The sequence below is a fragment of the Aspergillus candidus genome (assembly GCF_002847045.1).
Source record: "Aspergillus candidus strain CBS 102.13 unplaced genomic scaffold BDW47scaffold_44, whole genome shotgun sequence".
Taxonomy (NCBI): domain Eukaryota; kingdom Fungi; phylum Ascomycota; class Eurotiomycetes; order Eurotiales; family Aspergillaceae; genus Aspergillus; species Aspergillus candidus.
Window position 1 is genome coordinate 173,330 of NW_020194049.1, and position 27,506 is coordinate 200,835.

The 27,506-nt window shown below is 52.9% G+C and overlaps 7 protein-coding genes across 7 annotated transcripts; 4 read left to right on the plus strand and 3 right to left on the minus strand.

The window, feature by feature from the left end:
• The first annotated feature begins 10 nt into the window (after positions 1-10).
• BDW47DRAFT_110164 (RTP1/Tango6 family protein) lies at positions 11-3,694 on the plus strand. The gene is made up of 3 exons (XM_024813656.1): positions 11-133; positions 186-768; positions 819-3,694. The coding sequence occupies exons 1-3, from the start codon at positions 61-63 to the stop codon at positions 3,601-3,603; spliced, it is 3,441 nt and encodes a 1,146-aa protein (XP_024669645.1). The 5' UTR covers positions 11-60; the 3' UTR covers positions 3,604-3,694.
• Positions 3,695-7,030: 3,336 nt separating this feature from the next.
• zpr1 (zinc finger-containing protein ZPR1) lies at positions 7,031-8,894 on the plus strand. The gene is made up of 2 exons (XM_024813657.1): positions 7,031-7,271; positions 7,321-8,894. Exons 1-2 carry the CDS (start codon positions 7,143-7,145, stop codon positions 8,578-8,580), a joined length of 1,389 nt encoding a protein of 462 aa, XP_024669646.1. The 5' UTR covers positions 7,031-7,142; the 3' UTR covers positions 8,581-8,894.
• cyp5 (putative peptidyl-prolyl cis-trans isomerase) lies at positions 8,872-10,039 on the minus strand. Its single transcript, XM_024819428.1, has 3 exons — positions 10,013-10,039; positions 9,890-9,955; positions 8,872-9,822 (listed from the first exon to the last, which is right to left on the minus strand). Exons 1-3 carry the CDS (start codon positions 10,022-10,024, stop codon positions 9,268-9,270), a joined length of 633 nt encoding a protein of 210 aa, XP_024669647.1. The 5' UTR covers positions 10,025-10,039; the 3' UTR covers positions 8,872-9,267.
• A 2,318-nt stretch (positions 10,040-12,357) lies between these two features.
• BDW47DRAFT_110171 (RNA lariat debranching enzyme) lies at positions 12,358-15,432 on the minus strand. Its single transcript, XM_024813658.1, has 4 exons — positions 15,282-15,432; positions 15,131-15,233; positions 14,920-15,021; positions 12,358-14,870 (listed from the first exon to the last, which is right to left on the minus strand). Exons 2-4 carry the CDS (start codon positions 15,182-15,184, stop codon positions 12,726-12,728), a joined length of 2,301 nt encoding a protein of 766 aa, XP_024669648.1. The 5' UTR covers positions 15,185-15,233; positions 15,282-15,432; the 3' UTR covers positions 12,358-12,725.
• Positions 15,433-15,548: 116 nt separating this feature from the next.
• On the plus strand, positions 15,549-16,349 carry BDW47DRAFT_61166 (ribonuclease P Rpr2/Rpp21/SNM1 subunit). Its single transcript, XM_024819429.1, has one exon. The coding sequence runs from the start codon at positions 15,650-15,652 to the stop codon at positions 16,190-16,192; it is 543 nt and encodes a 180-aa protein (XP_024669649.1). The 5' UTR covers positions 15,549-15,649; the 3' UTR covers positions 16,193-16,349.
• BDW47DRAFT_61167 (TIP120 domain-containing protein) lies at positions 16,350-19,810 on the plus strand. Its single transcript, XM_024819430.1, has 3 exons — positions 16,350-18,861; positions 18,915-19,253; positions 19,315-19,810. Exons 1-3 carry the CDS (start codon positions 16,507-16,509, stop codon positions 19,729-19,731), a joined length of 3,111 nt encoding a protein of 1,036 aa, XP_024669650.1. The 5' UTR covers positions 16,350-16,506; the 3' UTR covers positions 19,732-19,810.
• Positions 19,811-20,195: 385 nt separating this feature from the next.
• On the minus strand, positions 20,196-26,441 carry BDW47DRAFT_110174 (uncharacterized protein). The gene is made up of 2 exons (XM_024813659.1): positions 21,915-26,441; positions 20,196-21,862 (listed from the first exon to the last, which is right to left on the minus strand). Exons 1-2 carry the CDS (start codon positions 26,276-26,278, stop codon positions 20,683-20,685), a joined length of 5,544 nt encoding a protein of 1,847 aa, XP_024669651.1. The 5' UTR covers positions 26,279-26,441; the 3' UTR covers positions 20,196-20,682.
• Between the last annotated feature and the right edge of the window lie 1,065 nt (positions 26,442-27,506).

Sequence of the window (27,506 nt, forward strand, 5' to 3'; positions counted from 1 at the left end):
GTCAGGAAATAAGAGTCATGCCGATTTTTAAGAATACTGAAAAATATCTCCGAGTTTAATATGGGCGAACCCATAGCCATAAAGCTGGCGTTTGACGCTGCAAGCCAGTTCTTGAACCCGGTCCTTCAACCAGGCAGGCAGATCTTTACAAGACAACGTCAAATTACATGCTAACTCTATCGAAGAGGAACTTGAAAAACACCGAGGGAACTCTCTCTTGGAGATACTGGGGCGACATGAAGCCGCTGACCATTCAGATGAGTCAATTAGAACAGTTGTCGTCCATAAAGCGCTGCAGATCTTGTTCTCCGTTCATACCGCATTTGTTGCCCCGGACAATGATGCCGGGCAAGCTTCCCAAATCGTTGAAGTACCGGACGATCCAGCTCTAGAGGATGCAAAACGGCGTCGGATGCTACATGCCCTCCTTGATTTGATTTCGTTGGAGGGGATCTACCCTTCACTCTCAGCTGGAGTAGGCATCCCTTTACAACAGAGGGTGATTTCTGTCCTACCGCCTGGCGTCATTGCTCAGCAGCAACAGAAGCCCGCGCACGGCACTTTTCAAGATGAAGCACTATTGGATTCTATAGTACAGACACTAATGAACATCGTTTTGGATGACCGACCAAGTATCCAGCCCGTCGTTCGCGGTCGTATCCTGAGTGATATAATCAGTGCAGCCTCTGAATTAGCCTTTCATTCGCAAAGTCTACCAAAAGACAAGAAAGATCGATACCGCAAAGGCTTGGAAACCGTAATTGATGAGTATGTACTGGTAGCCTTGTCTGTCGGGTGTATCTACTAAGCTACTGCAGCACTCCTAGCCCGGTATTGTTGCCGACATTATCGAACTTTCTCCAAGCAGAGCCGGTGCCATGGTTCAGGTCCGTGATATCTGCCGCTTTGTCACGCATCCCTTTACGCGATGATGGTGTTTTGCAGACGATTGTGTTTTTGGCGTCGCAGTTTTCCCCTTCACTGGGAGAGAATCCCGAAGACCAGACGTCTAGAGGGCCACACTTTACCGTCCAGTCTATCATGCAAACATCCCACCTACTATCTTCCGTACCGCAGGGGATGGATGCAGGTGTTTATTTTTCATCAATCGCACCGCAGCTTTTGGCACTTCTTGACGGGGATGATCCTGATTTGAAGAGGACTGCAGCCTATGTTATCGGTAATGGGATTCTGGGAAAGCGTGCCTATGGAGCAGTTGGCACAATAGGGCACAAGATATTCGTGGAGCCTATTTTCAAAGCGCTGACGGCAAGACTCGACGATGCCTCGAAACGGTGGATGCAGCCTTTAGATTGCAAGAATGATGGGAAACCACAGCACAATCTTGTCAACCACCCTACCTTGAGCCTGGCCATCGAACGCCTGAGAGCCCTTGTTCTTCAACATTCAAACCCGGGACTGGTGAAAAGGGTCGTATATCCGATTATCCTCCCACTTTGGGGATTGGCATGTTTTGCGTGCGACCAGGATGACAGATTTCACGATACACTTATGACTATATTGAAGACATACTTTGGTATATCAGTGGGTGTGCAACCACTAGAGAAGATAGCCGACAACCTACTGTACAATGGCGGGGTTGATTGGACATATGGCCTTGATTCGACATCAAGCGTATCGTTGATAAAGCGCAGTGCAGACTCCGAGCAACACAACATTGTCCAATTGATCGACACCCTACAGTTGCGAGTCAAACTCTTCGCCAATCTACTGGGTGCAGATCCCAACAGTGAAGAACGGACTGGCGATATTTTCCTTCATGTGAGCGAAAGATGGCTGGTAAAACGATCAGTTAAGGAGGGCTCGTTGTCCGACTTACAGCTCCCGTCAGCAGGCGAGGGGCAGGATCATATTTTGCAGAGCCTTGTCAATGCGAAACTCGCAGAGTCTTTGCTAGACAACTTCAAGGACACTCTTTCACGCCGTCCATTAAAAGTGCTTATACTTGTCAAGCAGATCATCAGTGGCGAACTGAGCCGGGTGAACGCGCAGCATCATAAGTCGGCAGATCGACGAGATGGACAGGTTTCCTTGTCTTCTTTGGCCAACATCGTCAGTAAGGACGACAGCGAACCGGATGAAGACTCAACCGCGACAGACTCGGACGAATCATTGCCAGCAGTATTCAGTTTGCTGTCCACTGTTCTCGCATCACCTGAATTTTCCGTCTCGCCTGAGATATTGGAAAGTCTCGAAAGTGTCAAACAAGAACTAGACCAATTGATCCCCAGTCTCCCGCAGTCACTTGCAAAGCCGGCAACAACCGCGTCGATGCTGATAGAAATCAACATCGCTTGCCCAGAAGGGCTTGACAAAGAGAAATCCGCTCCCGGTATTTCAGATTTTGAGACGCATCGACGAGCACTAACCAATCTCAACTCCGACCTTCCCCCCGTCCAAGCAGAGGGCTTCTCCCTTCTTTCTGACCTGATTACGAAATCCTCACCCATCCTTGATGTACCATCCACACTCACCCTGCTTTTATCCATCCTCACGGACTCCTCTGAAACACAAGCCAACGACGAATTCGTATACCTAAACGCTATCAAGTTGGTAGCTGTGCTGGCTTCTCGACATCCACGAACAGTTGTGAAAATTCTCATCGATCGCTATTCGGACAGGACCGAGAGCATGACTCTAGACCAGCGGCTCAAGATTGGCGAATGCTTACTCAGGACTGTACAGGATCTCGGTGAAGCCTTACAGGGGGAAACAGCAAAGATTCTTGGCGAGGGCAGTGTTGCCGTTGCGGGACGACGGGCACGCAAACCCCAAACGCAAAAGAGCCGAAAACAACAGCTCGAAAAAGAAAAAAGGCAACAAGAGCGTGAAGAGCGCCAACGTGAGAAAGACATCGCGATGCCAGATGGCTGGAAGGTGTCTTCGCCCGCCCTTGCGTCTGACGAACTCATGGAAGAAGAGGACTCGGAATCCGAGTCTCCTGAAAAAGCTGCACATGCAGCTAATATCGTTGCTGCTTGGGCGGCAGGCGCATCTTCTGACGAGGAGCCGGATGACTTGCGCGTCAGAGCATCCGCAATGTCCATACTAGCCACTGCCGTGCAGACCAACATTGCCGGCCTTGGGCCTTCCATCGTCGCATCCGCTGTTGACCTTGCTCTGTCAACACTGACATTAGAATCGGAAGAAGGAGCTGCAATCCTCCGTCGCGCAAGTGTTGTTCTCCTTCTTGATATCTTGAAAGCCATCGACACAGCCCGAGAAACCCGTGGAAGTGGTGCGTTAGGTTTCGGATTTTCTCTTTCAGACGAGCATCATACAACCGGCAATCCTAATGATCGTGGACCCACAACCGTCGGAAACCTTCCGTATATGCTACGTGTGCTTCAGTTCGTGGAGAGCCACGAGACGGACGCCATTGTACGTGGCCACGTCCGCGTTCTGATCGAAAGTCTGGAGGCTTGGTTAGAGAAATCTATACTGTGGGGAATTGGAGCCCAAGGAACGGACGAAGAGAACGAACCGCGGCTGGAGCTGGGAGATCAGATAGCTGGTCTTGGTATTAATCCATTGGCAGGGACTTCTGGAGCCGGCAGGCCCAGAATTGAGGAAATCGAGTGATTTATGGGCGATTGTTTTACTGTCATCTATTTTCTTTGTAACATTATACGCCACCAAACTCGAATATACCAGAATCCATACTGGATTGAAGACTTTATCGTCGGCCAACCGTGGATATTATTTGTTGAAGGAGGGCTCATCCTGCTAATGAAAGACATACAAGGTCTGGACGGGTCTTTAGAGGCTGTCTTGGTGGCTTATATTGTGTTGGGATACCATGCAGGCTAAGCCCTATACCAAACGTTGGTCAACGTTTTGGCGTAGCGATCTTGAGATATTGTCAGTCAAGATTTACTTATCAGCTCTAACTTTCTGTCACCCATCGAGGTTTTATCAAATCGATAACCATGCCCCTTGCCATCCATATGACAACCGTTCACGACAACACGTACTTCCTCCACCAAGTCATCCGTTCAAAGAAGTCCCCCCCAAACGCGCTGGCCGCCTATATGAATAAGGCGCCGATCAAGATCGATCAAGGTATTGTCAAACCTTTGGAAGTGACTGCAATCGGTTGGCATGTCAGCTGACCTGCAAGTCCTTGTCCCACACATTTGACCTGCTCTCCATGGCCCAAGAAATTGATGATGACGGCGAAAAGCTCCAGTTCGTAGACTTGATATCTAGAATGCTGTGCTGGAGGCCGGAGGATCGGGCCACGGCGGAGGACCTGCTTTCCCATCCGTGGCTTCCACAGGAGAGTCTTGCGAATGAATTAGAAGGGGGATTATCTGTGCATTAAAAAATAGGCATCTCTTAGCACAAGAAATCTGACTGTTCAGGCGTTTCTCTCTGTACTACGATCTGAGACTCCAGACAGCTATACACGGGAGAACTCCAATTCTTCTTTACAACCCAGACTAGTGTTGTTGATTGTTGAGCAGTTAAATTCTTTTTTCAAAAATGCGCTTTGGATACCAAAGCAATCGACCATGTATCAAGAGGGAGATTCGGGCGGTGTACATTCCAAAGTCACGTGCCAACGCGTTGCGCGTTCCCCATCATCCCCGGAGTTAAAACCCCTTGTTTCCCCTCCGCACTTGGTCTCTTCAATCCATCCTGGCAATGGCTTTGCCACCCCTATCCAGTCCTGCTGGACAGGTCCAGCTTTTGTTATCGTTACGCAATCCTAGTTTGATTCCAGTTCTTGATCTACGAAGCCATCTTTGATCCCATTGCTCTGTTCCGAACGTGTCGTTCCGTCGTCATGCGAGCTCCACTGTCACCTCTCTGACCCGTCAGGGCATCAATCACACAGATCGCGCTTTCATATAGCTTCCCAATCCCCAAAAGCATTTGTCGGATGTATTGGTAATTGGGAATCTGACCCTAATACCCTAGTCGGTTCGATGCCTTTTCAGGCAACAGTTTCGCGGTTTCGCGTGGCGGGCTTACCCACTACTTTCTTTGATTCGAGAACGGATCAAAGGGACGAACGGTGTCCGATGTCCAGAGCCTTGCGGCAGAAAAAGACGGTTTACCATGCGCTTTAAGCTCCTGAAAAGGACGCGCGTCGGTCTACTTATGCTGGACGCTGCATGCTGATCACCGAGGATGGTCTCCTGTGCTTGGTAGATTGGTGGTTAGGAGAGAACATGGGTGAAGCATGGCAGGCACCTGGTAATTAGGGTTGTCTTTGGGAGCTATCTGGCCACGCAGGAAGGATCCGATTCAACTGTCATTATGTTGTTTTGCATTGACGCTGGCAATACTGAACACAACAAATCTGGTCCTTGGACTAGTGCCTACACACGGTCATGAAGCTGGCATGTTGAGAAATCTACTCGTCGGAATCAGTGCAATCTCCGGACAATGCCCAGGCCTTGGTTGGATGATTGACCTGTAGCGAGATTTTTTTTGGCTGCTGTGCTGAATGGCCCCGTTGAACTATTGCTCTGCGATAATTCAATCATGCGGCTTGTTGTCACGTTCCGGTTGATTGTCTGGTTGTAATGCAAAATATGTAATGGTGAAACGGTTGTTTTGGCGATTTTTTGTACGTGCCGGTGCAGTGTTCCGTACATGCTTCCAACCTCGAGTTACCTGGGCAACTTGTACCCATTTTCGTCCTTCTGTCTCCAAATCTACGTCCTGTACCACAGAGCCAGTGGACCCGAAACCACGGCACCAGCCACCGGTTTCGCTCCATATGGAGGTCCGGATCACCCGCGTTAACCATCTCTTTGCGACGCAGGTTGCGAATAGATTGATGGGCGCCGACAACGATGATGAATGAGCTTCATCATTCCTTCCTTTGGGAAGAAGGAAGCGGTTTTTACGGATGTTGTTTGTCCGCTTCTACGAATGCCCTCCTACGCCAGTCGGTAAGGAGAGGAAACAAAAACTTGTCCCTGAAGGCGCTGTGTTACACACGAGAGGACTTTGGACCACTCCATGATTCTTGGGATGACACGTTCACGAGACACTGGGAATTGATGCGCCGTTTTCAAGGACCAAGACTACGGCTTGTTGAACGTTTTGAGGCTGGCTACCATCACAGAGGGCACGGGGCAGGGAACGTCGTTCGTCATGTCCATTGACCCATTATCATTTCCCGAGAGGTTCATCTCTTGCTCCACAGCTTCATGGCATTTCTTTCGCCACGGCCTAGCGCTTGTGTTTGGGGACTGCAATCACCATAGCTGAAGCCCGCTAGGTTCTCTCCCCTCCGTTGCCACTTTGACATTGTCCACTTGTGTGATGGCCTTGTTGGGATTCGTTCGGTCAAGGTAGACAAGCACGACGGAGTTTTGCGGGACCTCTCGCGAGTGAGGATCAAAGCCCAGGCTTGTCTGCACCGCTTCTGTCAGTCATCCTTGGACGGACAAGTCTCCGCATCGGGGTATCATCCAGGGGTCAGTTGACAAGATAACGAAGAGACGGATCTGGGCATCAGCAGTACGTGGGGTTGTTGGCTTCTCGAATGCAAGGCGAAGGTACTTGTTGTGGGTTTTGGGAGCTTGAGCCTGACGTCACGGTTGATTTTGGGTCGTGGATGGCCGTTTCCTTTCGAGGGAGCGGCCCTTTTTTTTTTCTTATAAGTCTACCTACACTCCAATTTGTCTGTGATTTGGCTAACTACTCGAAGGTTGATGTTTTTTTTTTGACCTGGTTTCATGTGGCGTAAACGACTTGGATTTGAATTCGTGGTGGAAAAAGAGCTCTTGGAATGCTGAAATGTGCCTCGAAATAGATGTATACACAAGACAAGTATATCTTTAGCCATGACCTCGAGTCTCCTGGTGATCAAGCCAACCTCTAAACCATGTAGAGATCCACTGTGTTTACTGTTTTTGGCAAACTTGACACTATCGCGATGACACCGATGCGGCTGACTAATTGCTGCCCCGCCAAAAAAAAAAAGTTGCCCCGCCGCCACCGGCGATGCTGCTCTGGAAGGCAAAGGAAAGTTCCCGCGACTACCAGATTTTTTTTTACGCTGACACTATCATTTCGGGTGGAGTATAAACTGCCTCTTTCCACATTTTTCTTGGGCGATTTTCAAATCTTTACATCATACCATATTAGAACCTTTCACAATGTCCGCCGACGCAGAGAACCAGGCCAATGGCGAGTCGCAGTTCCAGAAGCCTAGCGACTTGGTGGAGAGAAATGAGGATACCGGAGTCATGTCGCTCGAGAGTCTCTGCATGAACTGTCATGAGAATGTAAGTCTTTCAGGATAGATTAGATGGGGTCTTCGCTGACACGTTCCAGGGCATGACCAAACTGCTGCTTCTTCGAGTTCCCTTCTTCCGCGACATCATCCTCGAGTCCTTCGAATGCGAACACTGCCACTTCAAAGACAACTCGGTCAAGGCCGCCGGTCAGATCCAAGAGAAGGGATCGAAATACACGCTGGAGGTGGAGGACGAAAATGACATGCGACGCCAGGTCATCAGGAGCGACACGTCGATCTTCAAGCTGGAAACGCTCGGCATCGAGATGCCCAAGGGCGAGAGTCAAATGACGACCGTCGAGGGAGTCCTTCAGAGGATCCACGAGTCGCTCTCTAGCGAGCAACCGTTGCGCAAAGAGCAGGCTCCTGAGCTGCACGACGCTCTCGAACCGATCATCCAGAAGCTGCAGAAGATCATCGACAGAGAAGGCTACCCCTTCACGATCTCCCTGGATGACCCGACGGGCAACTCGTGGATTGCGCCGTCTGCCAAGGAGACCGGAAACAAGTACCGCCGCCGTGACTACCCCCGTACGCACGAACAGAACGAAGCGCTCGGCATCGCGGGTGACGCCGAAGCGGTGCAGCACGAAGGCAAGGGTGGCGAGGAGAGCCTGGACGATCTGGACATCGTCGAAGGACAGCCGTACAGCCTTCCGTCCGAATGCCCCGGGTGTGCCAAGGAGTGCATGATCAACATGAAGAAGGTCAACATCCCGTACTTCAAGGAGGTCTATCTCTTCGGAACCGTGTGCGACCACTGCGGATACCGCACGAGCGACGTCAAGACGGGCGGCGAGGTCCCCGAAAAGGGCAAGCGGATCACGCTCACCGTGGACACCGTCGTCGACCTCCACCGCGATATCCTCAAGTCCGACAGCTGCGCGCTCCACAGCGACGAACTCGAAGTCACGGTGCAGCCCGGCACCCTGGGCGGTCGCTTCACGACCGTTGAAGGCCTGCTGACCGAGATCCGCGACCAGCTCCACGGCCAGATCTTCGACGTCGACGACTCCACCAGCGCTGGCGGCGACAGCATGGCCGGCTCCGACAAGGAGAAGTGGAAGCGCTTCTTCGACCGCCTCGACGCCGCCATCAAGGGAGATCTGAAGTTCGTCATCACTCTCGAGGATCCCATGGCCAGCAGCTACGTGCAGGATCTGTGTGCTCCTGCGCGTGACGAGAAGATCACGATCGAGGAGTACACGCGGACAGACGAGGAGGAGGAAGAGCTGGGCTTGAAGGATATGAAGGTCGAGGGGTACGAAGAGGAGGCAGCTGACGAGCAGAAGGCATGATCATTCTACTTACTGCACATGAGATCGGTCTGGATCTCACGGGCTGATTTATGAAGTTTTCCCCCTTTACGACGTTTGCAAATTTTCCTAACGGCTGTTCTAATCTTTCTGTTTCTTTCCCTTTATGTTTCTTTTTGTGTTCGATATCCGGTCATGGATGATTATGAGATTGTGGCTTATGTGATCCCCTTGGGTTTTGAGGTGTATTTGTGATATGACGGTGATACACGAAAAAGTTTGATATCAGCTGATGCAGTATTCAGCTTTATAGACGTGGATTCTTCATGAGGTCATTAATGACATTAGTTTTTACACACTTCCCTTCAACGTAGCTAGCTCGTACAGATCCAGTCCGGGAATGTCGAGTGCCCAGAAGTACATGCACCACACGAGGTGCAGGTAGATAGTTCTTTGGACCGACTCGGTCCAGGAAGACGGCCTCAACCGACGGAGCTGTAACCCATATACTCTAGGCAAGGGTTGTACTCAGTGGCGCCGAAGCCGGACGATAGTCTCGTCTATTAGGTGTCCACGCGTCGCAACGTCTGATCGCCGCTGGCACTTCAGATACCGCTCGATATCTCGCGGAGCCACACACTCAACCACTTCCCGTTCAGGACCCTCCCCAGAGGGCAATCAAATGCACACTAGCCAAAACAGCCAGTCAACCCAACAACAATCCCCCCCTCACCTCGCAAACGGATTCGCATGAATCGTCACACTCTTGATCCGCAACGGCTCAAACTCCTCCCCCTCCTTCGGCTGCACAACCCGTCCCTTCTTATCAACCTTAACATTCGCCTTCTCCAACCTCCCAAGCACATCCCCGCCCTCATCCTGCGCCTCCAAATTCAACACCTTCCCGAAAACCGTACTCGCCCCATCCAAATGCGGCGCCGCCGCAAAGGTGATAAAAAACTGACTCCCGTTGATCGACGTACCGGTCGCGTTCTGCGACCCGGGCGCGGTGCGGTCTTTCACAGGTCGCGCAGCCATGGAGAGCATGCCGCGCGTGTTGTGGCGCAGGGCGGGGAGGTGGATTTCTTGGTTCAGCGCGCTGGGGTGGTGGATGGAGGTGCCGCCTTTGGGGATGTCGTCGAAGGGGAGGGCGGGTTTGTTGCCGGAGGTGGAGGATGCGGCGGGGCCGAGGGAGATGTCGCCGCCTTGGATCATGAAGCCGGGGATTAGGCGGTGGAAAGGGGTGTCGTTGTATGCGCCACTTGCGCAGAGAGCGATGAAATTCTAGAGGGAGAGGACCAGGTTAGATGTGTGGTTTGGACGTGGGGAGCTGAGTGATGGTGGGACGTACTTCTGCGGTTTTGGGGACGGCTTCGCAGAAAAGCTCGACCTTGAGGTCTCCTTGGGTGGTGTGGAGCTGTGGGTGGTTGTTAGCAAATATGCGGTTGCCCTTCGATGGCAGATGAGTACTCACTGTAACTGACATGGTGCTGGAGAGAGGATCTGTGTGGTTTGGTGGTTGTGCAAAGTCGATGTCGGAGGTTGACGTTGTTGGAGCGGGAATCTGGTGTGTCACATGACGCGGAGGGATCGGACATAACTGCGCATCCCGGAGTCGATCAACTCCACAACTCTATCAACTTCATATCTAAGACGAATTGTTCAATCTGGAGTCATAGCCGGTCACTTCCTCAGTACACCCGTGAAGAGGTTATATCTCGTGGCTACATGACTTTCACAGTTGAACGGCAGCCACATGTAGAATTACAGCTTCCAAGTGCCACGAGCACGACGACAACAAGATGGGCTGATGCCAATGCTTTTGAAAGTTCAATAAACTCGATATGCTAGTACTACCTATTTATTTCGAGCTATCAGATTGGACTTGCCCGTTGATATGTGGAAGTCTCAAGCCATCAGTATCGCTTTGATTGATCATTTTAAGATGCAGCTGCATAACGACTATCCAGATATTCTCAATATCAAGTATTCTAAACAGCCTTGACAATGATTGAAACACGATAGCTCCATACAGCCTTCCACCACCCTGTCAAACAAAGTACCGCTCAAACCCACCAACCCAATTCACGCTTGTCTATCATTATGATTTCCACCGCCATTGCCATCGGCATTGTCAATGTTGTCGCCATTATTCCCACGACTCCAGAAAGCTTTCCATCTCGTAACGAAACCATTGAAAAAAGTACACCTGTTTCCACAGCGTCGTAGTCGGATTCCAAATGCGTTTGGGTGAATAATCTGCGGCGGCACAAAGGAGACATACGCATTTGGACTTGGGGAGCGATCTGCGGGCGAATCGTCGGTTTGATCTGGCGGCTGATTTGGGGGTTGGTTCGAGGATTCCGTTGGGGGGTGTTTGGGGGGTTGCTCTTGGGTTTGCAGCGGTTGCTCCGGGGGCTGGTTTGGCGACTGGTTTGGTGATGTCTGTGACGATTGGCCCGGTGGACTCGGTGATTGTACCGATGAACTCGATGCTTCCTCTGATGACCCCTCGTCCGCTGCATATCCCGTGTCTCCCGTGTCTGACGCGGCTGACATCGCTACTACCGAATCCCTCTTCGGTCCCCCCGTGTTCCCCGGCCCCGATCTCAATTGATCCATGAGCATCGATATACCCCCTTTTTTCGCCGGTAGTGGTGGCCTGGACGGCCCTGGAACCACTGCTGGTGGACTAAGTCCGTGCCCGTCCGATCTGCCTGGGATGTATCTGTTCGATTTGTCTTGGTTATTCTCACTTTCGACCTTGCATGTCTGGCTGAGGCATAATGGGTGGTAGTATTTTACTTACAGTGGCTGTGAGGTGTTGGCTGCCGACCTGGCCTGGGGGCAAGTACACTGTCGTCCACTGGAGTATTGGCCGGAGGGGCAGGGGATCGTGCGCTGCTTTCCACCTGGGACACGATGGGGCGTCAGCTATGGGCCTGATACTTGTTGGTCTGGATATGGTACCTGGGTACTCTGTCGATAAAATTCTTGTCTAGCGTCACCTGTTTGGGCACTAAGCTTTGGTATCGACTCTCCGCGGCGTATTGAATGGTCCCCTGTTGGACCGAGACCAGACTTGAGCAGGGGCGATTCTTCCCCCGCCGAGGAGCTTTCCTGCAGCACGAAACTTGAGTCCGATTGACTCTCCGATTGATCGAGCCCAGGCTCGTGCACGGGCACTCTTTTCCCCGGGGAGGAGTCTTTGCTGGGTGGACTATCCGCTTGATCGAGTTCAGGATCGAGGAGAGGGGCTTTTATCCCCGGGAAGGTGCTTGCGATGGATTGGCTTTTTGATTGATCGCTGCTTGATGCGTTGTTTCTCGGCCTACGGCGAAGCATTTGGTCCAGGTAGTGTGCAGGTGAGTGATGCCTTGAGTTTGTTGGTTAAGTGGTGGGAGGATAGCCAGTGTCAGTGTATTTTTGATCTAATAATTGCTGGGCTGTTTGGAGAATGTAATTCTGTGTCCAAGCTGAAAGAGTTAGTCTCGAAACTGGATCGTGATTCTTGAGTGTGACCGGCTAAATAATATATGTAATAAAGGCACCAAGTGCTAGAAGTAAACAAGAGTGAACGAAATATAGTAGTGATAAATATTCGTGAAGGAATAAGTAGATGAATGAATAACACAACTACAATAGAATCCAGTCCAGGGGTATTTCTATGATACCCACCGTATACATTCACCTGGGTTGATATTGGAAAGAACTACAAGGAGGATAACCCACAGAAGGCAATTACAACTGGCGCTACACTCTTAATGGTTATCTGTGCCTGTCTCCATGCTTACGGTAATAATGGTAGAGGAATAGAATTTTTCAATTAGCTAGTAGAGTATCTGGTTGATTGACCTGAACCCATCCCCAGATGTGGCATGGCATGTCCACACTGCATAAGATCATCCCTCTCAAGACGACATGATCATTTAGCACCACTGGCGGGAATTTGGTGTTGGCTTAGAGCATTCAACGTGAAAGACAAACAGGGAAGTATGGCTGCAAATAACGAAGAGAGGGGGAAATGAGAATTCAGAATGCAGACATGGCATATCATCCTCTCTTGGACACGCGCATAGACTTCCATGTCATCATCTCCATCCTCCCATATCAGAACAAATTGTGTCGACAGCCGCATGAGCGCGCAGCACACAAGAGGTGTGGGTGTCTACTTGTGGCCAGAAGATTTAGTAACGTCGGCCACCTCTGCCACGGCCCCCTCGACCTCCGCCTCCTCTACCGCCACCCCCGCCTCCTCCCCTACCACCTCGACCAGGTCCATATCCGCCGCGACCGCGACGGTTGAAACCACCTCCTCGGAAGCCATATCTGGGCTCTTCAGGTCTGGGACCAGCAGCCACACGAGCCTGGCGTTCTTCTTCACTGATGTCAAATTTGTTCTCGATCCCGACCAACTTGCAGAATTCAGAGGTTTGGGGGTTGGTGTATTCTGGAGGAAGATCCTCGGTGGTGATCGGGACGGCGGGGTCATAGATTGGAGCGGTGGGCGTGAAGTTCTCCGGTACGTCGAGCTTTCCGGGTTTTACAACATGCTCTTCGACCCATTCTTCCGCCTCGAGGATCCGTGACTTGTAGACTCCGTCACCAAGATCATGTGATGGGTGGGCTGTCAGGTCCCCTAATTGGAGATCGTTGGCGAAGACCCGCGTGATGGCGAGCCACTCTTTGTCGTACTGCAGGCGGAAAGGTCTTTCAGGGGCAGAGTTGTCGGTGGTGGAAATGGTGGGGATCTCGACTAGCTGGAGGAACTCATGCCCGGGGAGACACTTGTCCAATGCAAGGAACTGTGTGGTCTTGTTGGAAATAGCTTCCGGTAGCGCCTCGTAAACCGGGTCAGGCAATTTCTGGATCTGTGGACGGGCGAAGCTGGCGGGCAGTTGGCTTCGGATTTCTTCAGATACATCGGTCTCGGTCTTTTGGGTTTGAGTAGACGGTTTCTCAGGCGCCGAAAAAGGCATAGCCGGGGCCGTCGCTGGATGGGAGGAAGTATTCTCATGCGACTTCGCTTGGGGAACGGATGCCTGAGGCGCGCCCGAATCAGAGTCACTGTCTAGATCCAGATCGATCTCGTCAGCATTCTTCACGGTTTCTTGTTCGTGCTGGACTTTCTGCTTCTTGCTTCCAGGAGGTTCTAGCTCGCCATCTCGCTCGATCCCGGCCAGGGTGCGACCAACGCCATCGGAGCCCACGTCGACCTTGCGCCAAGTGAGGCTATGCTGCAGCTCAGGAGGAGCAGATCCTTTATTTTTTTCATACTCGGCCAGGTATCGGGCGTTTTCGGCGGCCTCATTTTGCGCGGCAACGCTGTGGAAGTTGTTCCACGCCGAGAGCCTTGTCGTCGCGTCTCCGCCGGTGTTTCCCTGAGGACTGGATGAGCGATCTTGGGGGAGAGGATCATTTCCGGTTACAGAAGCAGTGCGATCTGCCTCAATAGGTTCAGCCGGCTGTTGGGTGTTGACTTCTGACACATTATGCTCGGACAATTCAGACTTAGACGCCGTGGGCTCCGCGGTGTTGCCACCGGGAGTTTCGACCTCTGCCATTGTGTTTTGGGGGCCTTCATTGTTGGTCGTATCCGGGGCTGCATTGTTGTTTGGTGGCTCATCGATGGTAATGAGGGACGACATGGAGCCATCGAAACCAAATGGATGAGCGGGGTTTGGGTGCGAGGGCACAGGAGCTTGGCTTGCAGCACTTGGAATTCCAGCGGGGGTGTACTGACCATGTTGGATCGAGGCAGCAAACTTGACATGGAGATGGGCCGAAAACCAGTATGCCGGGCGTAGCCGGTCAAGGACATGCTTCGCCGCCGTGTTTCCAAGCCTCCCTGTCTGCGAGTCTTCGCGGAACCCTCTCTTGATTCGGAACAGGGTTTCGTGGTCACCGCCATATTCGACATATTTAGGCCAATCGTGCGACAAGCCCATGTCTACTTGGCTCCGGATCTGGAGCAACTTGCGAACGTCCAGCTCCCTGACATGGTAGATGCTCTGGAGGTCGTCCCGGTTGTAGGGGAGGCGCTCGTGATGGGGCTTTCGGTAATCATACTTCTTCCAGATGCCCGACATGCCTGCGATGCGCAAAGGACCACAGCGCAGGACGTTGGCGGAACCGAGGTAGTAAATGTTGGGGGCGACCCATCCGCCGTAGTACAGCTCGAATAGATAATTACTGGCCTCGTGATTGCCACCGATGAAGATCGTCAAGTACGGCGCCGTACGTTTTCCACTATAATATTCGTGGAAATCGCCAATCTGCTTATACTTGTTTGGCACAGACATACACGCCATGTCGTTGGAATTACGGACGGCCTGGTCTACATTAGTCCTGGGAAGAGGAAGATGGAACGGGATGATTTACCTGGAAATCGCCTCCGATGATGAGTAGGTCAACACCATCCCATCCTTTGAGAGCAGCTGACTTTTCCACGGAGGCATAGATGTCGTGTAGACAGCCGTGGCCCTGTGTGTCCAGTCGATTAGCATGTAGATCGTGGCATTATAGTACGGCTCCACCGTCCCCGCCAATGACAGTGACGGAGCCCCGACAAGGAAGACGAATGAAGACTTACACATCCTTCCAGAGCGACTCTGATTGACGCCGGATTGGACTGAGCGGATTCCATTATTTGCAGAGATGGAATGCCAGTCGCAAATCAACTGCGACGGCTAAATCTAAGAAGAGTTAGATTGGCCTAGTACAACGCGATGGATCCAACAAACGGTTCCGACAAGTCAATCCGTGCTAATAGTTGAGATGGGTAGGGGCAATCGATGTGAGATAGAGAGAAATATGATGTTCAAAGATAAATGAAACGGAGAGAAGATAAAAGAAGAGAAATCAATAGGATGGGTGGGAGAGGGAGAGGGTAAGGGAGAAGAAGTGAGAGAAAGTGAAGTGATTGAAGATCCCGAGCTTTTTCCCTCTAGATCTGCGCCGGTTATCAGATCCGTCTCAGTATCACTTTCTTCCACTGCAATACTCTCCACTTTCATTCACCAGCTTACTTGGTTCTTGTTTGATTGTTCATATATTGTTACATGGTTCCTTACAGCAGCCCAACATCTTTTCTCTTTTCAGTCAATTCAATATGCCTATCAGTGATCATGCCCCCCGGTTGAATTTCCTCAAGGATTCGGCCTCTTCCTTGGCTTCGCTCAGTCCGTCTACAGCAGCCCATCTGATGGCGGTCCACCACCACATCTTCCATGAGGAATGTAGATCTTTAAACCCACGGCTCCAGGAGAACTACTGTGGTGCCTGTGGCAGTCCCAGGAGGCCAGAATGGACCAGAACCCGCAAGGTCCATCCGAAACCTGCCAAGAAAACAAAGACACAGGGGGCAACAGTCTACACCTGCCTTCGCTGTCACAGCCGGACAGTGAAGCCTGGGCGTAAAGACTCACTGCCAACAAGAGCCACTAAAGTTACTACGAATCCTTCAGCCTTAGCCTCCCCTGTTGACTCCCCTGGGGTTCCTCTGCCAGATGACCGCAAAGTGGTGGACAATGCCAGCAGTAAGAAACGAGCCAAGGCCAGGAAACAGGGAGGACTGCAGGCATTGATGGCTTCCAAACAAAAGACCCAGAACAATACCTCCTCTCTGGATCTGTTCGACTTTCTGCAGCAATGAGGTTATTTGTGCATGATGGTTATTTTTTTATGCCAAGACTCGGCATCGGAGCGGAGTTAACCCGGACCTGCATCCTGAGGCATCCAAGTCACGGGCGGGGCATATCGTCACTTGTTGAATTTGGGGAACTTCGTTGCTTCGATCCTCCTAGCCTCGACTTCTTACTCCAGCTTTCTTCCTTCATCCTTTCTCTTTCCCCTTGTAATCCCTCTTCCCCATCTCTAGGACCACCTCGAGCTCTGGTGGGAAATTGATTCCTTCAACGACATCTGACAAACCCCTCACTACACTACCCTCCACTGCTCTCCCCCGCAATGTCTTCCTACTCCCAGGATGACGACCACGATCCCCAGGCGGACGAGCTCCGCGAGACCGCCTTGGTTACCCTGGAGTCCTTGATTAGCTCTTGCGGTCCTCAGATGCAACCGTACCTACCGAACACCCTCCGATCCGCTCTTCGATACCTGAAATACGACCCGAATGTCGCGGAGCTCGAGGAGGACGAGGAAATGGGTGGTACACAAGACGATGGCTCTGAAGATGATGACACCGAGGAGCCCGACCTGGAGGATGATGACTTTGAGGATTTTGAAGAAGAGGGGGGCTACAGTGATATGGACGATATGAGCTGGAAGGTCCGGCGCTGTGCAGCCAAGCTCCTCTACACCCTCATCTCCAACTTCGGGCACGGCCGTACTCTGGACGATAGCTCTTTGTACCAGCAAATCGCGCCCGCTCTCATCGCTCGATTCGGCAAGGAACGCGAGGAGAGTGTTAAACTGGAAGTCATCTCCACCATGACTGCCTTGGTGCGGAAGACGGGTGATGGGTCGATGATCATGACCTCGAATGGCTATCTGGAGTCCGTCAGTGGCTCGAAGAATACCAGGAAACGCAGACGGCAAGACAGTGATGCGAGCATGGTGGACTTTGAGCCGAGCATTGGCACCTCGTCGGCCGCCAGCACCCCGGTCATCACGCCGTCATCCCCCAAGTCCGGCCCGCAGGCAGACCTCGCCCGCTCGGTGCCCGTGATTGTCCAGAGCTTGGTCAAGATGTGGAAGCAGGCGTCGGTGCCTCTCAAGCAGGCCATCATTGTGCTGCTCAAAAGCCTAGCGCTGGTTCGCTACGGCGGGTTGGCGGACCACCTCCAGCAAATTGAGGACCCCATCGTCGATGTGCTCAAGTCTTCTTCCCTATCCGGAAGCTCCTCCGCACCGGCCGGCGCGGCAGCCAGCGCAGGCACTCTGCAGACGGAGACACTCACTCTCATCGCCGCCGTTGCCGAAACCCATTCGTCCGACGCACTCTTGCCTTTCCTCATTGCGTTAATTCCGGGCGTCACCGGGGCGGTCAACGACCGAAACTACAAGGTCAGCAGCGAAGCTCTGGGCGCGGTCGAGCAGATTGTCAAGGCCCTCACGCCACCCCGAGTGTCTGCTCCGTCTCAGGACATCGCATCGCAGCTCGAGCAGCTGTATAATATCGTCCTCGCGCGGATCACCGACACCAGCGCCGATCTGGAGGTGCGCCAGCGCGCCATCCACGTGTTCGGGGTTCTCCTCGCTCGCACTTCGGGTGACCAAGGATCAGCCTTCCTCCCGTCAGACTGTCGTTCCAAGGGGCTGTCGGTGCTGGTGGATCGCCTGAGAAACGAGACCACTCGACTGTCGGCCGTTCGGGCGGTCGACGACGTCGCCGTTCTGTGTGCTCGTGAAGTCGACGTGACCGCCGCGTGGGTCAGCGAAGTCACGGCGGAGCTCGGGGCCCAGTTGCGGAAATCTGACCGGGTCCTTCGTGGTGCCAGCTTGGAAGCCCTGCGGAGCTTGGCCATGAATTCTGCCACCAGAGCTCACTACACTGACAAGACGAGGCAGGAACTGGAAGATGCCCTGCTGCCGCTCATCAACGCCGAGGATTTCCATTTCCTCGCCCCGTCTCTGATTATCCTGGCCAGGCTCATCCCCGGAAACGCCCCACTTCTGGTCAACCAAAAGCTCGTGTCCGCTCTCTGTTCGATCGTCGTCGCCCCTCTTGTCGGTACCGTGTTGAAAGCGTTGCTCCTGCTGGTCAAGGTGATTGGCGAAGAGGGCGCCGGTGCTGATCTAATGAAGACCTTTCTGCGCGATGTCGGCATCAATGGCGACACCTCCGTTGTCGGCCGGGCGGTTGGGACGCTTCTGGTGCACGGTGGCCCCAAATTGGGGGTCAAGATGGAGGATTTCTTGGCGGAGCTCCAAACCGCGCAGGATGCCCAGCGGAAATGCCTCGCACTCGCCATCTTGGGAGAGGTCGGCCTCCGGATGGGCTCCGATTGCTCGCTTACGCCCCAGCTTTTCATCGACCACTTCAACTCCAAATCCGACAAGGTCCGCCTGGCTGCGGCCACGTCGCTTGGAAACGCAGCTGCGGGCAACATGAAAGCATACCTGCCGACGATCTTGGGAGGTTTGGACAAGTCGAGTCCTCAGAGTTACCTGACCCTGCATTCCGTGAAGGAATTGCTTCAGCATCCTGAAATCGTTCGCCCGGACGTTGCTCCTTCTGCACAGAAACTGTGGCAAGCTCTACTGGTTGTGTCGGAAGAGGAAGATAATAGAGCGGTCGGTGCCGAATGCATCGGTCGACTGGCGTTGATTGATCCTGTGGCGTACATCCCGCATTTCCAGGTGAGTTTACTTTCCATTCCCCCCCCCAAAGAGACATGTCTAAACATCACTAGGAATACCTGTCGAGTCCTGATCCCAGCATCCGCGGTGTTGTGATTTCCGCCTTCCGGTACACGCTTTCGGATGCGAGAGATAGTTTTAATGACGTCTTGAGGCCATTGATTGTGCCGCTGCTGGTCAACATGCTCAGCGACCGCGATCTCGGCAACCATCGTCTAGCCCTGACAACGCTGAACTCTGCCATCCACAATAAGATGGACATCATCTCGCCGCACCTAAACGAACTGCTCCCGGCTGTATTCGGCGACACGAAGATCAAACCGGAGCTCATTCGGGAGGTTCAAATGGGGCCATTCAAGCACCGCGTGGACGATGGGCTTGAACTTCGAAAGGTATGTCTCATCCTACACCCCAACCATCCTTTCCCAACTTCCATCTAACGGATAAAAACAGAGTGCCTACGAAACACTCTACGCCTCCCTCGACACGACCTTCTCGCTCTCGCACGTCAGCGAATTCTTCGACCGTATCCTCGCCGGCATCGACGACGAGCAAGACATCCGCACAATCTGCAACCTTATGACCTCGAAACTGATCACGCTCTCGCCTGACGAGACCCAACGACAGCTGAACGCACTCTCCGAGCGCTACACGGCGGTCCTCTCATTCAAACCCAAGGACAACGCCGTCAAGCAAGAGCTCGAGAAAGCACAGGAAGCCTCAATGGGCGTTCTCAAGATCAGCCGCGAGCTGAGCAAGGCGTTCCCTAGCGCTGAGACATCCGGTGATAATCATAAGTGGAAGGCTTATATGGAGTGGGTTCGGAAGACATTCACTTCGCAGCTGAAGAGTCTCGATGCGGAGTTTTGAGACGGATATGGAAGTAGAGAAAAGAAAGTACAAGAGATGGCAGGAAAGTGGTTAACTTTGTAGAGACTATGGCAAATATTCTTATTCATTTGTCTTCCCAAGGCAACAGAGTGAGGGTGCGGTGCTGCTTACGAGTAAATGATGAATGCAGACGATATTACGCTGGGATTGACTGATGGCAGTCACAGCAAGGCAGACAGGCATGACTTGTCCACTGACCACTGTCCACAATAAAACATACCCTTATCTTCTCGCCAGAGATAGGAATAGAATCAGACTTAGCAGGTACTACGATTACTACCACTATCACCACCGCCAAATGAATCACAATCCACTGATGTAAAAAGTTCGAGTTGACCTAATGAATATGTATGCACGCAGGTACCAGCGAACAACAGTTGTCCTCCCTCGTAAAGGATACCAACAAAACAATAAACAGCAAATAAGTCACGAAAACAGGCAAAAAAAAAAAAAAAAAAAACTCCGGGTATGTAAGTATGCATGTATGCAATGCCATGATCCATCCATCAATTAATCACAACACCGCCTTGGTCCAGCGCTAGCCCCAGGGTCCCAATAGTAAGTCCTCCATCAAATGAAGTCAGTGACAGTGGACTAAGGATAAAATAAAGCAAGCAAGTAACACGAACACGGAGGACAAAAGCATGCAGTGTAGCAGAATGCAGGAGAAATGAATAGACAGTGCTCCCCAGGTACAGCCATAGAAGTGTCAAGTAGGGTAGGTAGGTAGTGAGCGCACCTCCCATTACAATAGATAATGAATAAATCGACAACCAAGCACCAGGGAGATAAATACCAACCAACCGACAGACACCAGAAACAAACGCTAAATATATGAAAAGGAGGAAGTGAGGGTAGGAGATGAGAACCCTTCGTGGACTGAGAAAATGGGAGAGAGCGAACGTAAGGCAAAGTGAATAGAAGAAGCCATCAAGCAGTAATAGCCTTCTTCTTCAACACGCCCAACTTCTCCAGCCTCGACCAAGCACGATCCATATCTGACCCCTCCTCAAGAGTAGGACGCATCTCAAGCCCATCCAGGAACTTAAGCGATCCGCCCGTCCCAGCATAAAGCATGAGTTCGAAGACTCTCCGTCTGAGACGCGTGGACTCATCCAGACGAGAGACATACTTCTGGTCGGCGAGGGCGTCAGCCAGGGGGAGGGTGTACGGGTCGTCGATCTCCGGTCCGTCTGCCTCGTCGTCGTTATCTTCATCGTCATCATTGCCGATGATGCGGGAGAGTTCGTGGCAGTGGCTGAAGTCGGCCAGGACGGAGGGGAGGTCTAGGCCTGTTTTGCGGGCTGGGCTTGTGGCCGGGGACTCCTCTTCCTTGGCTTTGAGTTTCCTGGCGTCCGGTCTGTTGTCGCGACCGCTTCCTGTGATGGCGGGCGGGTAGAAGCGGACGGTGAGGGGGTTACCCCTCGTGTCTACCTTCTGGAGGGAGGAGACCTTGCTCTTGTTCATTCTGCCGAGGCGGCTGAGGACCTGGCAGAATTTGCGCAGACGGGCGATGCAGTTCCCTGCGACTGTGAGACGGGCGAGACAGTTTAGGCCGACGAGTTCGGCGACGCTGGCTAGGGAGTTGAAGTTGAGGTTGAGGACTTTGAGGTTGGGGAAGTTGAGGGCGAAGTCGATTGGGAGGGTTTGGATGTTGCAGGATGCGATGTCTAGGAGTTGGAGGCTTGAGAGTGGGACGGATGGGGAGAGGGTCTGCATGGAGAGGTGGTTCGAGGATAGGAAGACTTTGCGGACGTCTTTCACGAGACCTAGATCCACGTCGAAGAAGCCGCCGTTGTGCTCGTTGGACAGTGTTTGTTCTCGGGCGGAGAGGATCTCCAGGCTGTGGCAGCGCCCCAGGCCAGAAATGGTGGAGAGACGGTTTTGGTCCGCGTATAGAAGGGTCAGTGAAGGGAATACCCCGACATCCAGAGAGGGTAGTTGATTGTTGGAGACCCGCAATGATCGCATGTTGAGGAGGACGTTCGAGAACTCCGCCTTGCTTAGCTGGTTAGAGCTGAGATCGAGGGACGACAGCGCGCACAGGCTGCCGAGGTTCTGCACGGATAGCAAATTATTGTGGCTTAAATCTAACTCTTCAAGACGAGTGCTGTTTGGGCAAGTTAGTAATTATAAAAGTTCAAGGAGAATAGTGCACTCACAGTTCGGACCCGGCAAAGTCAACCATGGTCAGGCTGTTATTGCTCAATTTTAAGCTCAGGAGGCCATTCAACTCGAAGGCTCCGGAGATGTCTCTGATGTCGTTATTGCTGGCGTTGACTTCTCTGAGATGAATCAAACCACTCAGACCATCCAAGCTCTCGAGGTCATTTCCTGAGACATCCAAGTACTGCAAGTTGCTCAAGTGACTCCAAGACGTGAGATTCGACAGACAGTTATTCTGCATCTTCAAGGTCCGCAGACTCGAAGGTACACCACCCAGCTGGCCGATGTCATTATAAGACACATCCAGGTCTTCCAACCGGGGACAGAAAGCCGCCAATTTGTGGAGAGTGATCAGCCCTTTTCGGCGGAGAACCAGACGGCGAACGTGTTCCCAGTACGGTTCAAACGGCTCAGCTTCCGTAATATGCTTCACTATTTCCTCAGTCGCCATCGCAAAGGTTCCATGGACCTGGCGCAGCGACTTGGGATGCGTCCGTTGAGCCACATAGCTCATCTCCGGATCCAGGGACTGGTCGACCTGGTCCACGGTGAAATCCGGCAAGGGACTCATATGGAAACTATAGGTCGTGTCATGGCCCGTGTTCCGCACCAACATCGAGTTTTCGTTGTAGTGCTCCGACAGGAAAGTCTCGGCAGGCATTGAGTTTCTCCGCACCAGACTCATATTTTCCGCCGCGTCTTCATCTCGCTCGTCGATCCTCGAAATAGAGCGTCTCAGGAAAGGCTCCTCGTGCACTGAGTTGCGACGACCTGTAAGCATGGTCGTTTGCCTTGAATCTAGACGAGAAGTCTCGCCCTCAATCTCTTGATGCTCAGTCTGAGACCCAGTACTATTTTGTTCTCGTCGAAGTTTCGCAGGACTCTCGTCGTCACTATACGCGACCTGTGAGACAAGGGGCGAGGAAAAGCTGATGGTGACGACCCGCGCTTTCTGATTGGCGTCCTTCTGTTGTCCAGGAGGTCTTGATGGCTGCCCTTCGTGAAGCTGCATCTCGTGCTTCGCCTCGTTCGAAGAATCTCTGCTCTTTCGCGCCTCCGTGCCCCACGACGTGGCACCTGTCCCGGTGTGTGGGACACTCGAAGTAAATTGGGTTCCTTTCGACTGGACTGAGCTGGCCGTGACCGATGGTTCTCCATCTTTGGACTCTGGTCGGGGCTCTGACTTTGCCGAATGACCTTCACTCCGAAGCGAGCCTTGAGCCCCATTAGATCGTGCGGAGTCGGCGGTGTCCGGACGGTCAGAAAAGTAGCGTTCGATCCGCAGAATTTCTTGCATTTCGTCGACACTGAGATCAGGGATATCGCTGAACGGATCATCCTCGCTATTATCGTCTTTAGGTAACGAGGCAAGCTTTCTCGGTCGTTGTCTGATCCACTGGTGCTTCAAACGGTCATACGTCATACCGTTTACCTGCTCAGGGATCAGGTGGGACACCAAGTCCGACGACAGAACGCCCTTGGCTTGTGAATTTTGGGACGAGCTGGTCGGTATGGATCGTGCACTGAAAGCCTTTGACAGCTGCGTGTTAAGGGTCAACAGATCAGGAAGGTCGTCATCTTCGCCAAACGAGTTCTGCGTGGATAGCTTGCGTTTGCGGGGCCCAGGGATACTGCCTCGCCTGCTACCCCTCGGCAGGGACCTTGGGTTCTTAGCCGGATCGAAATTCAGGGACATGACGGACCCGAATTCCTGATCGTCTTTCTCCTGGAACTTGCGTAGATGGCTCAGTACGCGGGCATTCTGTGTCCGGGGCTCACGTAGCTTGCGTATGTCGACCCCTTCGCGGCTTGGAGGTCGGGAGAAATCCTCACGAGTAGAATCATCGTCGTAACTGTCGTTACTCTTGCCGTCTTCGGCGGTTGATTCTTCCACGCTGGATAAGCCGTTCCCCTTGTGGCCGTTGGATCTGATGATATCCATGATTTTGGTCGCTTCGTTGAGAAAGTCCTGGGTCGTAATTGACCCTTTGCGGATCTCATCATTGACGCCGGTCACTCTGACGATCGGTACGTCGGTATTCATGGACTGCTCCCCATCAAAAAAGATGGAATCCCCATCGTTCTGGCTGAAGCTGTCGTTTCCCGCGTCAAAGGATGCCGTTTGGTTTGGAGTCGGACTCCGCGGCCGTGAAGAATCCTCGTCGTAGCTCACGCCATGTTGCATCAAGCTTCTCTGGAGCAGAGATAGATTGTCGGGGGCCTGACCTGGCGCCGTCCACGCTTCATAGTCATCCTGGATCGAATCATCCGACATCAGGATCGTCCGACGCCGTTTGGGGTGTGGATCCTTTGCTGGGGAAGGCGGCGTCGCGTCCTTTTCCGATGGGTCCTGGTTCTCTTTGTCGGCGTCCCTGCCGCCGTCCTTGTCTCTCTGGGTGCTGGCGGCTGATGAAAGGTTCGACCGGCCGAGATACTTGGAGTTGGAAGCAATCGAGGTCTGGTCCCGGCTGGACGTCCGGTAAGAGGTGCGTCGGAGATATTTCTGCCGTCGCGAAGATGGGCGTGAGTTGGCATCCGAAGGTTCGTGGCTCAGTAATTGTGGCTCGTTGGGATTCGTATCAGGGAACCCGAAATGGTCCAACTGCCCATCTCCAAACTTATGCAGCCGGCTATTTGGGGTGTGTCGAGACCTCGGCCGCTCGTACCGTCGCGTGGAATTCTCACTGAACGGATCGTCGTGCCGACCCAGGAGACTTCGGTTCTCCCCCTTGCGACGAGCCTCCTCCGATGGCGAGACCGGCTCGTCGTCTTCCGAGAGGCCTCCAAAAGTCTCTTCGAATTGAGACATTCGGCGCAGCAGTTTGTTGTTTGTAAAGGTGTCGTGATCGCCAAACAGCTTCAGTGGGCTTCCAGACGACGGCATGGCGTCCGTTGAGTCTTGTCCGGTTTGGTCAAAGTTTGTCGACATGACATGGGCGGATGAGGGTCGCGGAAGCGTGAGTGAATCCGTCATTGGGTTTGGTTTGTTGTAGAAGGGGGGTGAGCTACGGATTCGGGAATTCTCTGGGAGGAATGGAGAGAGATGAGTCGGGAATGAAGGTGGGGAAAGACGTCGCCTTTGGAACGAGGTGTCGCCCAGGTACTGATCCCGCCGCAAGCTCGCAAAGGCTCTTCGTCCCCGGTGGTCCAGGGTGCCGACAGACAGGTCCTGCGGCAAGGAATGACTGGTGACATCCAGCAAGTCGTCCTCTGGGACCGTTTCGACGGCGGGGTCGCTTTGTTGGTTCAGCAACACGCTGTCGCTGGCGCGGGAGTTGGGTCGCTCCCACGGGGCCAGCGACAGCCGTTCCAGCTTGTTCGTCACCTGCTTCAGGGCAGACCGAATGACTTCCGACGTCCCATTTCCTTCGACCGTGTTTGTGCGCGAAAACGTGATCGGGGTGATGTCCTCGTTGCGAAGGTCCTCCAGACCGCTCGCGGTTCTCCTCTGGGTGTCGTTCTGTGAGAGATCGTGGGTCTGTTCGAGGTCTAGCGACGGCCCTTCCGACGCGTTGGTGGTTTCCGTCGGTCGTTTTGGCGATCCAAGGGGGCTCGTGCTGGCTTGTGTCGTGATGCGCGGCTTGACTCTGGTGATCGACGACCGAGGATTGGTACCGGATGAGTTCCGTGCCCCTCTTCTCTTCGCGGAGTCCTGTTTCGCATCCGTATCCTTATTTCGGTTCAGACTCCGGTCGAGATCCCACGCCTCGCCCGTATTCTTCATGTGCGCCATGGGATCCTGCTGGGTCTTGTCCGACCCTGGGGTGGGCGGCTTAAAGACACTCTCCAACCCGATGGGAGCAAACAGATCGCGCTGCTCACCCGCGGGGATGTCACCCTTCACGAGCCTCTTCCGCCATTCGGGAGTTCCCTCCTTCTCATCCCGTTTCTTGGGCCGCACCTGGACGGTCCCCTGCTGGCTCGACCGGTTGGACATATTGGACACGTTCGAGACCGAGCGCAGCGGCGATTTGGTGTCCGTGGGGGGCGGCTTCTTGCGGGTCGACGGGGGGTTGTATTTGGGGGTCGTCCTATCGGGTCTGGGCGTGCGAACTTTGGGGACGGGGGTGCGCGGCTTATGGGGGGTCCTGGGGGAGTTGTACTTTGGGGTGGGAGGCGCGGGCTTTCTCGCAAAATGACAGGGACGAGGGACCTTCTTCTGATCGATGGAGGAGGGTTCGACGGAGCGACGCGCGGGGACCGGTAGGCGACTCGGGGTGCTCTGTAAGCTGGAGCGTCGGGAGTGGTCGAGGGGACGAGTTGTTGCCGGACTGGTCGGGGTTGCTGGGGTTCCGGGAGTTGCTGGTAATGGCACCCAGTCGTCGGACAGGCTCTCCAGCCATGGAGGATTGTTTCCCATGTTGACAGAGGGCTCGAGTGATCAGCTCAATGCGCGCCACCCTAATCAACTCAGCCGCAGTGGGAACGAATGCAGGTCCAGCAGACAAAAACAACAACAATGCACGCCAACCATGGGGTGTATGTGCAATTGCAGGTCTCTAAAGGTAAGGAGGCGCTAATGCTCAGACAATATATAGTAAATAATCAAACACGGGAGTAAACAAGATATGGTACCAGTCGGAAGAGAGAGGGAGAATGCGATCATAAATTCGAGGTGGAGATGGAGAAGTTGGCGCAATCGATAACTGGATTACTAGTCTCCTCCGTCCCTGTTGGACTGTTTGCTTTCGGGTGGTCGGGGCAACAAGCACGCCTCTCTGCCCCCCCACGATCTACTCGAAGTCACCATGTGGTTATCCACAATTCTATAGATTATATTGATCTATCTTATATTTAGATATATCTTATACTTATGGACTTGTATATGTATATATCGATATATCGTATGTATAGGGATATATATGAGTATGCTGCTACCATCGACCTCCATACAAACCGAGGTAAATTACATACAGGCTCGAACTGATGCGCTGGCAGTATGGGAGCAACGTCAAGGCGACAGTAGCGGTGGACTGTGCCCAATACTCTAAACCCCACCGACAGCCAAAGACATTGCAGCCCCAGAAGCGAGGAGGATGAGAAGCAGCGCTGAGTGGTGATGCGTGGAGCTGCAGCTGCAAGGACGAAGCAAGGCGATACACACGCTACTGTTTCGGGTAATTGGATAAACACGAGGATCGACAATCCGGTTTCATTCCTATTAATCCTCGTTTAATTAATCTTTCAATTACTCGTGGACTCGATGGTTATTTGCACGAGCGTTGTGTTATCCTTATCCCCTTTCCCAAATTTCATTCTACGTGTAAGGAAACGACCTATCCAGTCCTTCCTCTTCCTATATTATCGAGTCAACTGGCTAATACGGCTGTATCCGCAATACCTCGTATTTTAACCAACCCTCCAGCCAGCATCCTCCATGAGGTCTTCTATTTCAACAACCCATGGAGAATCGAGATATGTAAGTATAACCACGGGTCCTTGCAGGTGATACCTGCACCTGCAGCAGCAAGGTTGACTGGGTTCTTCTCTCTCTCCGTTGCGCGTGTTGCACTGCGATATGGACTGCATTTGAAACAACTGGTGCAGGCAAGGCCTAGGTCTTGTCCTATCTACCTATTGCCTTATTC

Coding starts and splice junctions, on each gene's coding strand:
- BDW47DRAFT_110164 (XM_024813656.1), top strand. CDS start 61: ATGGGCGAACCCATAGCCATAAAGCTGGCGTTTGACGCTGCAAGCCAG. Junction 134..185: donor GAACCCGGTCCTTCAACCAG/GCAGGCAGATCT, acceptor ACTCTATCGAAG/AGGAACTTGAAAAACACCGA. Junction 769..818: donor TTGGAAACCGTAATTGATGA/GTATGTACTGGT, acceptor AAGCTACTGCAG/CACTCCTAGCCCGGTATTGT.
- zpr1 (XM_024813657.1), top strand. CDS start 7,143: ATGTCCGCCGACGCAGAGAACCAGGCCAATGGCGAGTCGCAGTTCCAG. Junction 7,272..7,320: donor GCATGAACTGTCATGAGAAT/GTAAGTCTTTCA, acceptor GACACGTTCCAG/GGCATGACCAAACTGCTGCT.
- cyp5 (XM_024819428.1), bottom strand. Junction 9,823..9,889: donor CCGTCCCCAAAACCGCAGAA/GTACGTCCCACC, acceptor CTCTCCCTCTAG/AATTTCATCGCTCTCTGCGC.
- BDW47DRAFT_110171 (XM_024813658.1), bottom strand. CDS start 15,184: ATGGAATCCGCTCAGTCCAATCCGGCGTCAATCAGAGTCGCTCTGGAA. Junction 15,022..15,130: donor GAGTCGCTCTGGAAGGATGT/GTAAGTCTTCAT, acceptor CTGGACACACAG/GGCCACGGCTGTCTACACGA. Junction 14,871..14,919: donor TCATCGGAGGCGATTTCCAG/GTAAATCATCCC, acceptor AATGTAGACCAG/GCCGTCCGTAATTCCAACGA.
- BDW47DRAFT_61166 (XM_024819429.1), top strand. CDS start 15,650: ATGCCTATCAGTGATCATGCCCCCCGGTTGAATTTCCTCAAGGATTCG.
- BDW47DRAFT_61167 (XM_024819430.1), top strand. CDS start 16,507: ATGTCTTCCTACTCCCAGGATGACGACCACGATCCCCAGGCGGACGAG. Junction 18,862..18,914: donor CGTACATCCCGCATTTCCAG/GTGAGTTTACTT, acceptor AAACATCACTAG/GAATACCTGTCGAGTCCTGA. Junction 19,254..19,314: donor ATGGGCTTGAACTTCGAAAG/GTATGTCTCATC, acceptor GGATAAAAACAG/AGTGCCTACGAAACACTCTA.
- BDW47DRAFT_110174 (XM_024813659.1), bottom strand. CDS start 26,278: ATGGGAAACAATCCTCCATGGCTGGAGAGCCTGTCCGACGACTGGGTG. Junction 21,863..21,914: donor GACTTTGCCGGGTCCGAACT/GTGAGTGCACTA, acceptor TTGCCCAAACAG/CACTCGTCTTGAAGAGTTAG.